The 15,191-nt window shown below is 44.3% G+C and overlaps 1 protein-coding gene across 1 annotated transcript in view; it reads right to left on the bottom strand.

Annotated features, from left to right (window-relative positions):
• LOC121554850 (cadherin EGF LAG seven-pass G-type receptor 1-like) overlaps positions 1 to 14,682 on the bottom strand; it is a 138,416-nt gene extending 123,734 nt beyond the window's left edge. Inside the window, exon 1 of the mRNA XM_041868552.2 lies at positions 10,979 to 14,682. Within this exon, the coding sequence (XP_041724486.2) occupies positions 10,979 to 14,531 (3,553 nt within the window). The 5' untranslated portion in view covers positions 14,532 to 14,682. The remainder of the gene's footprint in view (positions 1 to 10,978) is intronic.
• Positions 14,683 to 15,191: the final 509 nt, after the last annotated feature.

The following is a 15,191-nucleotide window of genomic DNA, read 5'->3' as shown; positions in this document are numbered from 1 at the left end:
ACATTACTTTTTTTCATACTGGCTCCCCTTGGGAAACGAACCCACAACCCTGGCGTTGCAAACGCCATGCTCTACCAACTGAGCTACACGGGACTCACAACACAACGGATTGGCTCAAGCGCATTAAGAAGGATAGAAATTCCACAAATTAGCTTTTAAGAAGGCACATCTTTTAATTGAAATGCATTCCAGGTGACTACCTCATGAATCTGGATGAGAGAATGCCAAGAGTGTGCAAAGCTGTCATCAAAGCAAAGGGGGGCTATTTGAAGAATCTCATATATAAAATATATTTTGATTTGTTTAACACATTTTTGGTTACTACATGATTCCATGTGTTATTTCATAGTTTTGATGTCTTCACTATTATTCAACAATGTAGAAAATAGTAAAAATAAAGAAAAACCCTTGAAAGAGTAGGTGTTCTAAAACTTTTGACTGGTAGTGTATGTATATACACGACCGTTCAAAAGTTTGGGGTCACTTAGAAATTTCCTTGTTTTCGAAAGAAAACTACTTTTTTGTCCATTAAAATAACATTAAATTATCAGAAATACAGTGTAGACATTGTTAATGTTGTAAATGGCTATTGTAGCTGGAAACGGCTGATTTTTTATGGAATATCTACATAGGTGTGCAGAGGCCCATTATCAGCAACCATCAGTCCTGTGTTCCAATGGCACGTTGTGTTTGCTAATCCAAGTTTATAATTTTAAAAGGCTAATTGATCATTAGAAAACCCTTTTGCAATTATGTTACCACAGCTGAAAACAGTTGTGCTGATTAAAGAAGCAATAAAACTGGCCTTCTTGAGACTAGTTGAGTATCTGGAGCATCAGCAATTGTGGGTTCGATTACAGGCTCAAAATGGCCAGAAACAAATAACATTCTTCTGAAACTCGTCAGTCTATTCTTGTTCTGAGAAATGAATTCTATTCCATGCGAGAAATTGCCAAAAAACTGAAGATCTCGTACAACGCTGTGTACTACTCCCTTCACAGAACAGCACAAACTGGCTCTAACCAGAATAGAAAGAGGAGTGGGAGGCCCCGGTGCACAACTGAGCAAGAGGACAAATACATTAGAGTGTCTAGTTTGAGAAACAGACACCTCACAGGTCCTAAACTGACAGCTTCATTAAATAGTACCCGCAAAACACCAGTCTCAACGTCAACAGTGAAGAGGTGACTCCAGGATGCTGACCTAGGCAGAATTGCAAAGAAAAAGCCATATCTCAGACTGGCCAATAAAAATAAAAGATTAAGATGGGCAAAAGAACACAGACACTGGACTTTTTCTTTGCAACTCTACCTAGAAGGTCAGCATCCTGTGGGTAGAATATAGTAAAAAATAAAGAAAAACCCTTGAATGAGTAGGTGTGTCCAAACTTTTGACTAGAACTGTATATATATTTGTTACTGCTCGACTAAAACAATCTCGGTCGACAAACAGCCTAACGACCAAACAATCGACCAGCCGACTAATTGGGGTCAGCCCTAGTGGGGTACAGAGACAAGGTACAGTGAGGGAAAAAAGTATTTGATCCCCTGCTGATTTGGTACGTTTGCCCACTGACAAAGACATGATCAGTCTATAATTTTAATGGTAGGTTTATTTGAACAGTGAGAGACAGAATAACAACAAAGAAATCCAGAAAAATGCATGTCAAAAATGTTATAAATTGATTTTCATTTTAATGAGGGAAATAAGTATTTGACACCTCTGCAAAACATGACTTAGTACTTGGTGGCAAAACCCTTGTTGGCAATCACAGAGGTCAGACGTTTCTTGTAGTTGGCCACCAGGTTTGCACACATCTCAGGAGGGATTTTGTCCCACTCCTCTTTGCAGATGTTCTCCAAGTCATTAAGGTTTCGAGGCTGAGGTTTGGCAACTCAAACCTTCAGCTCCCTCCACAGATTTTCTATGGGATTAAGGTCTGGAGACTGGCTAGGCCACTCCAGGACCTTAATGTGCTTCTTCTTGAGCCACTCCTTTGTTGCCTTGGCCGTGTGTTTTGGGTCATTGTCATGCTGGAATACCCATCCACGACCCATTTTCAATGCCCTGGCTGAGGGAAGGAGGTTCTCACCCAAGATTTGACGGTACATGGCCCCATCCATCGTCCCTTTGATGTGGTGAAGTTGTCCTGTCCCCTTATCAGAAAAACACCCCCAAAGCATAATGTTTCCACCTCCATGTTTGACGGTAGGGATGGTGTTCTTGGGGTCATAGGCAGCATTCCTCCTCCTCCAAACACGGCGAGTTGAGTTGATGCCAAAGAGCTCCATTTTGGTCTAATCTGACCACAACACTTTCACCCAGTTCTCCTCTGAATCATTCAGATGTTCATTGGCAAACTTCAGACGGGCCTGTATATGTGCTTTCTTGAGCAGGGGGACCTTGCGGGCGCTGCAGGATTTCAGTCCTTCACGGTGTAGTGTGTTACCAATTGTTTTCTTGGTGACTATGGTCCCAGCTGCCTTGAGATCATTGACAAGATTCTCCCGTGTAGTTCTGGGCTGATTCCTCACCGTTCTCATGATCATTGCAACTCCACGAGGTGAGATCTTGCATGGAGCCCCAGGCCGAGGGAGATTGACAGTTATTTTGTGTTTCTTCCATTTGCGAATAATCGCACCAACTGTTGTCACCTTCTCACCAAGCTTCTTGGTGATGGTCTTGTAGCCCATTCCAGCCTTGTGTAGGTCTACAATCTTGTCCCTGACATCCTTGGAGAGCTCTTTGGTCTTGGCCATGGTGGAGAGTTTGGAATCTGATTGATTGATTGCTTCTGTGGACAGGTGTCATTTATACAGGTAACAAGCTGAGATTAGGAGCACTCCCTTTAAGAGTGTGCTCCTAATCTCAGCTCGTTACCTGTATAAAAGACACCTGGGAGCCAGAAATCTTTCTGATTGAGAGGGGGTCAAATACTTATTTCCCTCATTAAAATGCAAATCAATTTATAACATTTTTGACATGCGTTTTTCTGGATTTTGTTGTTGTTATTCTGTCTCTCTGTTCAAATAAACCTACCATTAAAATTATAGACTGATCATGTCTTTGTCAGTGGGCAAACGTACAAAATCAACAGGGGATCAAATACTTTTTTCCCTCACTGTAGTTATTTAAAAATCATGTCCATCCAACTTATTATGTGACTTGTTAAGCACATTTTTACTCTTGAACTTACTTAGGCTTGCCATAACAAAAGGGTTGAATACTTATTGACTCAAGACATTTCATCTTTTCATATTTAATTAATTCCACTTTGACTGTATGGTGCATTGTGTGTAGGCCAGTGACACAAAATTGCAATGTTATTATTTTCAAATTCAGGCTGTAGCACAACAAAAGGTGGAAAAAGTCAAGGGGTGTGAATACTTTCTGAAGGCACTGTATACATTAAAAGTGGGCAGAATAAATCTCCTTATGCAGGGGTCCAGTTTCTAAGACAACAGGTAATACATAACCCATATGGATTATCAATCCCTTCAAATCCACTCAGAACTGATTTGAAATCAAACATACCTCTGGACTTAATTCCAATCAAAACCCGCTACAGAACATGAACAGATGTAATTTAATTGATTACAAATTCAAACTTCACTGTCAAAGGTGTAAAAGTAGTGGTAATAAAACATCTCTAGTCTGCATATTCTGTTTGGCACTCCATCCATAGCTAGACTGCATGGAATCCATACCATCGTTGCCTGCCCTGAGGGTAGTGATGTCCTAACCGGACAGGACCAGACTATAGATCCTCTATACTCCTAGGCCTGTAATTTACCATCTGTCAATACCCTTTAAAGTTACACTCTGGGATTCTTTCCTCAGCAAAATGGCAGCCCGGTCACAAGAATTTAAATGACCATTAAACAGGCACCCAGATTTCAAGATTGCGGAGATGGACACAGAGGAGAGATGTGCCGAGCCTGATCCCCTGGTAGTACTAGTTCCACTTCAAACTCCTAGCCCACACAGATACAGACACAAACAGTGGGCATACCTCTCTGCTGGTCCAATGGGCCCTAAGGGTTGGTAAATGCTGATACAGCCCTGTGGCTAGCTCTGGCTGGCTACATCTGAAGGCCAGACACACACAGAGAAACTAATGAGCAATGCTGAAATACCAGAGACGATAAGATGCCAAGAAAATCCCTTTTTCTATCTTCATAATTAATAGCCTCTACACTAATCAAAGGGGATTAGGGTATAAATTAATGTAATCGATAAATCAAAACTAGCTGTAGGAGGTGATTGAGGTCATCTGTGTTTCCACAGTGTCCCTGGATAGCCGTTTCTCAGACACTCCTCTCTTTTCCTATCCATCCCCTCTTCCTGTCCTCCTTTAGAACTAGGCTTATACCACATCCACAAGTTCCTCCAACAATCTCAGTCACCTCGACACGCACCAATGACAGAAACAAACACACATACCACCCCCCGAAACCAGTGGTGTAAAGTACTTAAGTAAAAATACTTTCAAGTACTACTTAAGTCGTTTTTTTTACTTTTACTTCACTACATTCCTAAAGAAAATAATGTACTTTTTACTCCATATATTTTCCCTGACACCCAAAAGTACTCGTTACTGTCACACTCTGGCTCTGGGGACTTTATATGTTGAGCCAGGGTGTGTAGATTCCATGTGTTTATGTGCTGTGTTTTGAGTGTCTAGTTGTTCTATGTCTATGTTGGCCAGAGTGGCTCCCAATCAGAGGCAACGAGTGTCAGCTGTTGTGGGTTGTCTCTGATTGGGAGCCATATTTAAACTGTATGTTTTCCCTTGGGTGTTGTGGGTTTTTGTTCCGTGTTCGGTCATTGTCACTGAGGACTTCACGAGTCGTTTATTGTTTTGTTATTTCGTGTGTATGCTTTAATTAAATAAAGCAAGTATGTTCGCAACTAACGCTGCGCTTTGGTCCACTCCTTCATACGACGTTCGTGACAGTTACATTTTGAATGTTTAGCAGGACAGGAAAATGGTCAAATTCACGCACTTATCAAGAAAACATCCCTGGTCATCCCTACTACCTCCAATCTGGCGGATTCACTAAACACAAATGCTTTGTTTGTAAATTATGTCTAAGTGTTGGAGTGTGGCCCTGACTATCCGTAATTTTAAAAAAACAAGAAAATGGTGCAGTTTGGTTTGCTTAATATAAGGAATTTGAAATGATTCATACTTTTACTTTTACTTTTCATACTTAAGTATATTTAAAACCAAATACTTTTAGACTTTTACTCAAGTAGTATTTTACTGGGTGACTTTCACTTTTACTTGAGTATTTTTACCTTTACTCAAGTATGACGATTGGGTACATTTCCACCACTGCCCGACACACACACACCCACCCGAGTGAGTGAGTGTGCAAGATTAAACATGAATCAGATTCCTTTCCCGCTCATTGAACAGGGAGAGAGACCCGGCTTACCCAGTTCAGACTGTTATTTCAGCTTAATTGATGTTCACGATTCACAGTCCTCTCTTCTCTCTCTCCCTCTGTCTCTTCTGTTGTAGGAGAACAGAGAAGGCTGGGGTGGGGTTAAGCCTAAAGTCATAGAAAACTCGACAGGAGAATCAGAGGCTAGCTATCCTGGGCCATGACAGTCTCTGCCCTTGCTTTGTAGAGTGTTGAAGTGTATTGAACAAACCAACTTAGCTAGGCTACATTACATGTGAACCAAGAGAAGAAACGCAATATAAATGTAGTACCAGATTTTTTTTTAAAGCAATATACCAAATAAATACATTTCATTTCTTCTCAGAAGCTGTCAATGCATACGGAAAGTATTCAGACCCCTTAACTTTTTCCACATTTTGTTACGTTACAGCCTTATTCTAAAATTGATCAAATAAAAAAAATCCTCATCAATACTTACTCATTTTACACACAATACCCCACAATACCCCATAATGACAAAGCGAAAACAGGTTTTTTGAAATGTTTGCAAATGTATTAAAAATACATAATTTTGCATAAATTTGCAAAAATTTATAAAAACCTGTTTTTGCTTTGTCATTATGGGTTATTGTGTGTAGATTGATGAGGAAAAAAAACGATTTAATCAATTTTAGAATAATACTTTCCGAATGCATTGTACTAGTTTGGTTCAGTTTAAGTTTATCAAATGTAATATTGTAGCGATGAAATACAAGGATTGAAATACTCTAGGCTTGGTTCCGACTTGAGTTATGGGGAGCTCTATTTCTTCCCTTGGCTGCTGTATGGATTCTAGGCATAGCCTGGTGTTTTGTTCAAAGGCTGCGAGTTTCAGAGCAATGTCCATGTGTGCTGTGTGTGTGAGACCCAGACTGTTTCTGTAATCTAATAACAGTTTCTATAGACACCAAGGACAGATATAGCCTCCAAACCAGCAGCCTGGTAACCAACAGACTCTGATAACTCGCAATGAGGGCAATCCTTAGAGAGAGAGAGAGAGAGAGAGAGAGAGAGAGAGAGAGAGAGAGAGAGAGAGAGAGAGAGAGAGAGAGAGAGAGATTATAGAGTGTGATACATTGAAGGAAGGACGAGAGAGGAAGTTGTACTGTCTTAGGAATGACCAGGGAGTTGCTTGCTAATATCAGTTACTTTCAGTGCCAAGACTAATATACCACCATATCACGCGCATAAACATGTAAACAAAATCGAGTCTATGAATAGAGGATGACTTACATCACATGAAATGTAAACAAATCCATCAATCTCCGAACCCATAGATCCAATCTATCATGTGTCTATCTTCATTCTAAACTAAAGGCATGTTCCTCTAGCCTGGTCCAAGATCGGTTTGTGTTGTATAGCCAACACTTATGGACACTATTTCCATAGGAGTTAGCAATACAGCACAAACAGATCTGGGACCAGGCCAATGCTCCTCTAGGCAGGACCTGTATAGGTAGTGATTCATCTCTACGAGCCTCTTCGGACATTGTAGGACATCCATCAGAGTTAGGGTTCAGAGGTTGTGTGTAGACACAGGAAGGAGCCCCACCACACCACTAACCCCCTCTCGCTCTCCCTCTCTGTTGCAGCTGGTTGAGTGCAGTCAGTCGCAGCAGTGGTAGTATTGTGACAGGCAGGGCTGGGATACACAGCTGGAGAGGGAGCACACTCTCCTCTTTCCCACACACACACACACACACACACACACACACACGCACACACACTCACACACTCACACACACACAAACACACACACACTCACACACACAAACACACACACTCACACACTCACACACGCACACACACACACACATTTCCTTACTTTAGTCCTTTCCTTTAGCAAACTTCTTGTAAGATGTATTCAGCACCTAATATACTAAAACATCTCTATGTATTATCTTACTCATGCTGCTGCAGTAGAGACCTCGGGTAAATCCAATTAAACCTCTTAGATTCCTGCAGAAATCTGATTATGGGACTTACATGAAATTGTAAATAGAGAGAAAGAGAGCATGAGAGGGAGAGAAAATGAGACTGGGAGAGAGAAAGAGGGATATGGAGGGAAGAGAAATCTTCAAAAGCCCAACTATATTGGCTTCCACAGAGTGGGGTCGAGGGCCAAACCAGTCCTATAGGAGACACTAGCTAAAGGCCCCTAGGGGGGAACGAAGGAGTGTGTGCGTGTAGCGGCACACTGGAAGCTCTCCCTCCCTTCATCCCTCCCTCCCTCCTTCCTGCCAAAAGAAGAAAGAGAGAGAGAGAGACCAAGTGGAAATGATGATTTAGCACCAATCACTCCAAATCATTAAGGTACATCTCACAAAGTCGGCCTACAGAAGAGTAATGTAACATTATCCATCCCTCGTCTCTATTATGGCCAGAGGGCCACACAAACAGACAGCTTATATCACACAGACAGAACTCCGTATGCTGGGCCTGAGAAAGACTTCGGTATCTAGATAGAAGCCTGAGGAGATAGATACATTAGATAGTCATTTTAAAAGAAGAGCCATTGACTTGACTATGGTGAATAAAACGAGAGAGCTAAGTTCGGAGGGAAAAGCTTGTTGAATGTCAGATAAGAGATATTGTATTACAGTGGGAACACTCAGCCCCTACCATTCCTCATCTGTGTTGTTCTAAGGGGAGAGACAGAGTGGTGTTGTGACTAGAATGTTAACCTGCGTTATCTGGGGGATATCTGACAGGAAGGGAGTACCTCTGGCCTTTCAGGAGGGATAGATAAACAATTTCAATGCCTTTCTGTGGGTAGAATAAAACACCTGTTCCTACCACGTTTCAGGCTGAGAAATACAATTAGTGAATTTAAACAGGTTTTGAGAGTTTAGTTTGAATGGGTGAATAGACAGAAAGAGACATCTAATCTAATTCAAACAATGTTCAATTTCACATATCAGTAGCCACCACTACTATTCCCATCTCTAAATGGTAGAGGTCAGGAGATCAGACTTAACTAATAATATAATTGTTTTTTGGAACAAATATTTGTTTCCTTTCTCATAGGCCCTAATATTGGGCCTAATCTTCCAAAAAGCTCTGAATGAATTTGAGCCATGTCACTTTCTCACAGAGAAAGAGAGAGAAGGGCTAGTGTTTCATTAGTAAAGGGAGCCAGTAGCAGGCTGTAGAGGTCCATCTCAGTCTGGTCTCCTGTTGTCCCTAGAGGGCCCTTCCTCTCCCCTGGGCCTGAGGTTGAGAGGTCAGAGCACCAGTGTTAATGGTTACCTAACATTTGACATCAGGGTGTGTCTGGAGTAGTGAGGAGGAAGGTTGGGGGTTGGAATGTGTGTGTGTGTGTGTGTGTGTGTGTGTGTGTGTGTGTGTGTGTGTGTGTGTGTGTGTGTGTGTGTGTGTGTGTGTGTGTGTGTGTGTGTGTGTGTGTGTGTGTGTGTGTGTGTGTAAAACACATTATTCTGATGGTCTGATGGAGGGGGGCAGGGGTGCCCCTCGAGGGACAGCCGGGGGTCAGCATTGTCAAGGAGACCTCAAGAGTCCCAATTGTTATTGGCGAATGTGAAAGCAGGGCTTATGAATGTAGGACACAAGGGACTAGTGACCACGAACCTCTGGACACTCATAGGGCCAGACTGTCTTTTGTTACACAGAAAAAGACAAGTCATTGAGATAACTAATTATGGTTGAGAAGGAAAGGCTTAGAGAGGTTTCATTCTTGGTAAATAGAAAGAGAGAGAGAGAGAGAGAGAGAGAGAGAGAGAGAGAGAGAGAGAGAGAGAGAGAGAGAGAGAGAGAGAGAGAGAGAGAGAGAGAGAGAGAGAGAGAGAGAGAGAGAGAGAGAGAGAGAGAGAGAGAGAGAGAGAGAGAGAGAGAGAGAGAGAGAGAGAGAGAGAGAGAGAGAGAGAGAGAGAGAGAGAGAGAGAGAGAGAGAGACTTAAGGTGCTAGGCAGTTTGCCATTTCGGGGAACTTGATGCGATTTGAAAGAAAAGCCTTCACAGAGAGACAAACAGCTGTCAAAATGACAGCATTCTCTCATGGGGATAGGATGCCTCTCTCCCACTTACTGCCTGAAACAAGTCAATATGAAGGCCTGTATAACATCAATGCTCTATATTACAGTTGAAATAGTCCCCTGTAGCTCAGTTGGTAGAGCATGGCGCTTGCATCGCCAGGGTTGTGGGTTCGTTTCCCACGGGGGGGCCAGTATGAAAATGTATGCACTCACTAACTGTAAGTCGCTCTGGATAAGAGCGTCTGCTAAATGACTAAAATAAAATAAAAAAGAACCTCTACTACAGTGTCTATGTGAGGGTGTGAGCTATGGGTGTTTGCATTAGTGTAATCTTTAACTTAACAGAACAAAGTCTACTGCTGTATAAGAGGACATATTTCACACAAATTATTTCTGCGTGACGTACCGACGAATGCAGATAACCCATCTTACATATATTACACTACACTGTATGGGCTGTACAACACAATCAGCAACAAGGCACTCCTCGTTTTCACCGAAATTGCAGCAAAATCCCCCAGCACGAACTGCTGACTAAGGCTATGTAAAGCACGAGAACCATTTCAGTGAGTGAATGCGTGAGACAGACATTGCAGCAGTTTTGATCATCACACTTAACCATTCCTGCTAACCTAAGTGAAAAAAGGGGACAACATAAGCTGTTCACATCTAAGGTGAGTTCTTTGAAGAAGGTGTCTCGCGTGCCATGATGTTGATATGGGCAAACCGCATTTCTGCAGTGAAAAAAAAACAACATTGGTTAAAAAATAAGGGCACCTGGTCTAATAGCACCGTTTATGAACCCAGGCAACCACCACAGTACAGTATCACACAAACAGTATAAAGCAGAAGAACCAGATCCTACCACTCACTAAACACAGACAGCACTTCAGCTAGGGCCTAAGCTCCGCGTCGCTTCAATAGAACGCGCAGTCAACTACACACAGTTCCAGACGATACATATAATATAATAATATAATATGCCATTTAGCAGACGCTTTTATCCAAAGCGACTTACAGTCATGCGTGCATACATTTTTGTGTATGGGTGGTCCTGGGGATCGAACCCACTACCTTGGCGTTACAAGCGCCGTGCTCTACCAGCTGAGCTACAGAGGACCACAATATGATATTACAACTGTGATATCTATTCTCTATCTCACATATATTTATTACACTTTTTCCACTCTGCAAGCAGCAAACTATTTCAGGTGACTGGAAAGAGTGGAAAACCAAAATAGCTTACTTTCAAATGCTTCTTCGCATCATTTAATTCAACTCTCGGTCATACCAGACCATGAAAATCCCCACTGAGATATCCATCTTGAATAAATTCCTTTGCTTACTCATTCAACTCTGCCAGCAGGAAACTAGGCCTATTTTAAACCTCTAAATAGAAGGCCAGAAGAATATGATTGACGAACAAGGCGTTTTCTTTAGGTAATAAGACAGGTCATTACAGGTAATAATAATAATAATAAGACATGGTAATAAGCGGCTCAGCCCTTTGCATTTATACATTCGAGGTGCTCTTACCGGAGACAGAGACAGTCATGGGGGCCTCTAGAGGTCTGTTGTTATCCAGGTCTCTGCTGAGCTTTAGTTCCCCCGTGTCTGCGTTCAGCACCAGTAGGTTCAGCTCATTCCCCGACTCAAAGCTGTAGTGGAGTTTATCCGACACGTCCGGGTCATGGGCAGGCACCTTCCCTATGATCCCTGAGGGGAAACTATTGGACTTGTTGGTCACATAGTTGTTGAAGATAATCTCAAAGTTCTGCAGAACCGGGTCGTTGTCATTGATGTCGACTAAACGGATGTGGACTGTGGCCCGGCTGACGAGGGGAGCGGACGTGGCCTGGACCACAATGACGTACTCGGTTCTGGACTCGTAGTCGAGGTCCGTAAGGGCGGTGAGGTCGCCTTTGAAGATGTCCAGCTTAAAGACCTCAGGAATGTTCCCCTCGACGATCTGGTACATGATCTGAGCGTTGGTTCCCTCATCTGGGTCGGTGGCGCTGATCCGAGCCACGACGGAACCGACGGGACTGTTCTCCTCTACGTAGATAAACAGTTCGTCCTTCTCGAACACGGGCGCATTGTCGTTAATATCCAGCACCGACACCTGGATGTCCACCGCTGCTTTGAGAGGAGGAATCCCCTTGTCCACAGCGAAGGCCTTCAGGGTATACACAGGCACGTTCTCTCTGTCTAGCTTCCTGGCTGTTCTGATGATGCCAGAGTAGGGCTCGATGAAGAAGTCCCCCTCCCCGTCATCTCCACCCTGGAAGGTGTAGCTCAGCCTACCGTTGGACCCGGAGTCCCTGTCGGAGGCAGATATCTGGAGCACACTGGTGTAAACGGGTGCGTCCTCGAATACAGTCCCCTGATACATGTCCCGTAGGAACTGAGGTGTGTTGTCGTTGGCATCCAGGATTATTATCTCCACATAGGTTGTATCGGACTTCTGAGGAATGCCGTTGTCCCTGGCGATTATGGCTAGCGTGTACGACGCCTGGTCCTCGTAGTCTATCTCCATCTGGGTGGTGATGGCGCCCGTGTCGGGGTCGATCTTAAACTGGGGGACGTTGTCCTCCATGATGTACGTGATGCGAGCGTTCTCACCCGTGTCTTCGTCGGTGGCGCTAATGACGACCACGGTGGACCCCATGGGCCGGTCCTCGCTAATCATCACCTGGTAGTTGGCGCTCTGGAACACGGGACGGTGCGTATTGGCGTCCGTGACGTTGATGAACACCTGTGCCATGTCATAACGCGTGCCGTCCGAGGCCGTCACCGTCAGGATGTACTGGCGCTCCTGTTTGTAGTCTAAGGGTAATGCCAAGGTGATGAGCCCGCCTCCACTCTGACTGGTGATGGCAAAACGGTTCCTGGTGTTTCCGCTAGAGATCTGATAGGTTACGACGCTATTTACATCCCTGTCGACGGCTGTCACTGTCAACACACTGGTCCCCACCACAGCATCCTCATTAATCTTTAGAGAATACACCTTCTCTGTGAAGGTCGGGATGTTGTCGTTCACATCTAGGACCGTGATGCTCACGCTGGCCGAGGATGACATCACAGGTATCCCACAATCCCTTGCTTCCATGCCGAAGGTATAGAACTCAGTGGTTTCCCTGTCGAGCTCCACGGCGACCGTGATCCACCCAGTGCTGTTGTTGATGGTGAAGGGGAAACCAGCGGAGGTGTCGGTGAGACGGTACTCCAGACGGGCATTATCCCCAGAATCAGCGTCTATAGCCTGGATGTGGATTACTGAGTAGCCAATGGCCACATTCTCGAGCACAGTGGCTTGGAACGGCGTGCTGACGAACATAGGAGCGTTATCATTTACGTCAACCACCTGGACCACCACCATCCCAGTCCCATTGATCAACGGAGGCCTGCCGCCATCCTGAGCTTTAATCCGTAAATTATACTCCCTAATCATCTCGTAATCCAGGGGATTAATGACATCGATGACCCCAGTGGGAGAGTGGATGTAGAATTGTCCCTTTACGTTGCCACTGATGATGCTGTAGTGGACCTTAGCGTTGTTTCCCTCGTCTTTGTCCGTGGCCTCGACCTGAGTGACTTTAGAGTTGACGGCCACGTTCTCAGGGATTTGGACCACGTAACGTTTCTCACTGAACTGGGGGTAGTTGTCGTTCTCGTCCTCTACAGAGATGTTGACGGTGGCCGTGGCGCTCCGGGGTTCAGGGTCTTTCCCCTGGTCGTTGGCTTCCACGATCAGCTGGTACTGGGACATGGTCTCTCTGTCGGGCCGCTCTCTGATCCTCACCAGCCCGTGGCGTGGGTCGATCTCAAAACCAGCGTTCACTCCGTCGCTGTTGACTATTTTATAGACCATATTGGCGTTGGAGGGTGCGTCCCCGTCTGTGGCTCTTATGGTCATGACCTCAAAGCCCACTTCTACATTCTCCCGTATGGTTACCCGGTATTCAGTCTGTTCGAACACCGGCCCGTGGTCATTGGTGTCGCTGACCGTCACGGTGAGGTAAGACGTGGCTGAGCGCTGTGGGGAGCCGTTATCTGTTACCATTACTTTGAAGACGTGTGTGTCTTTGACCTCCCTGTCTAAAGGCTGCACTGTTGTAATAGCACCTGTCTGAGGGTTTATTACAAAAAAGTCGTTGGATCTGCTGTCAAAGAGGGCCTCCATTCCATACTCTATTCTACCGGCCTCTCCATCATCAGGATCAGTGGCCTTTAGTGTGATGACGCGGGTCCCTGATGGTTCATTCTCGGGAACAGACACCTGGTAGTTGGGGAGCTGAAACTGGGGGGGTGTGTTCACATTTCTCCGTTTTCGGTGGTTCCATTTGCCAGGCACAATCTGGATGGTGTGTGATGATGATAACTGCTCATGGCTCTCTCCCTCAACCACTGTCACCAACCGCAACCTCGCGCGCACGGAGACGCGGACGCGCCAATCACTCAGAGCACGCAGTGTACAATGCAAATGCACCTCGCTCAGCTCTCCGTGACCCAAACAGTAGTCGTCGTCCAGCAATAGATTGCCATGTTTAAATACTGCTCTCAAGTCTTTCCCAGTAGTACATGAAGCAGAAAAAGTGGTATTTCGCGTAAAGGCAGGCAAAAGGTCTGTTACATTCACAAGCAAATTACCTGCGGATAAGCAGGAAGTTGATTCCAGTTTGGAAAGGTAATTGATGTGAATGTCGGGCTTACCTATTATCCTCTTTCTCTTGTATTTGATAAAACAGTCCTGTCCGTGTACAAATGTATTGAAATGTGTCAAAACAAAATTTTCAGACGTCAACGACCCTATCCTGATATAGACAGGCACCGGGTTCCTCAATAAGCGCACACAATCCACTTTTCGGTACATACGGAGAGCTCCTTCTTGCCATTCCACTTGTAAAAAGTTCTGAATGTATTTAGGAGTTAAAGTCCTGTCGATTTTGTAAGTCCAACCGGGCCCCAGGGACAAATTTGCCAAAACGGTCCCAGTTTGTAACGTCTCCGAAAGGTGTAGCTCGAAACATCCCAGCAAGGGCACATTGAATAGAACACATACCCAGATCCAATACATCGGTAATTCCATGGTTTAAAACTCCAACAAATCCCATTCAACTTCATCGAAACACCTCCACAAAAACATTAACTATCCCTCTCCCTTTTTCTTTTATCCTTCATGGTGAAGTTTTGAAGTATCAATAGTGTCCACGGAGCGCAGTCACATTATTCCACCGGCAAGTTTTAAATAACTACAAAATGGCTCCGCTGCTCCCCTCCTCCGAGAGTCGATTAAACCTGCTCTGTTCGGCTCACTGGGACACTTTCGCAGGGGGCTTTCTCATGGAGATTCGGACGTGTCCTGAGCTGTTGACGATTGCGCATTTGGACAATTGTTATAACAATACAGAGCGCTTGTTAACACGCGCATTGTGTGTTTGAGGGCCACTAGAACTTTGTTATAAAACAAGTTTGGTATCATTGAAACTTTCTCTGATGTTTTGAGATGAAAGTTGTGTATTGAGTTTGTCACCTGGGAAAATGGTACGTTGTTAGAGATGAGTCTGGCCACGGTTCCAAGAAAATGAGCACACAATTATCTATTGGAAAAGGTTAAGCTATTTGGTCAATGAGTCGCTATTGTCATGGTTAGTAGTCTAGAACTCAGCATTTGCATATCCATTCTGAATAAATAGTTTAAAATAATTTATTGATTTAGACTTGGCCCATGTGCTTGGATTTCTATTAT

Source organism: Coregonus clupeaformis, chromosome 40 (genome assembly GCF_020615455.1).
Source record: "Coregonus clupeaformis isolate EN_2021a chromosome 40, ASM2061545v1, whole genome shotgun sequence".
NCBI lineage: Eukaryota > Metazoa > Chordata > Actinopteri > Salmoniformes > Salmonidae > Coregonus > Coregonus clupeaformis.
Note: the sequence above shows the minus strand (reverse complement) of the source record. Positions and strands in the feature narration are given on the sequence as shown.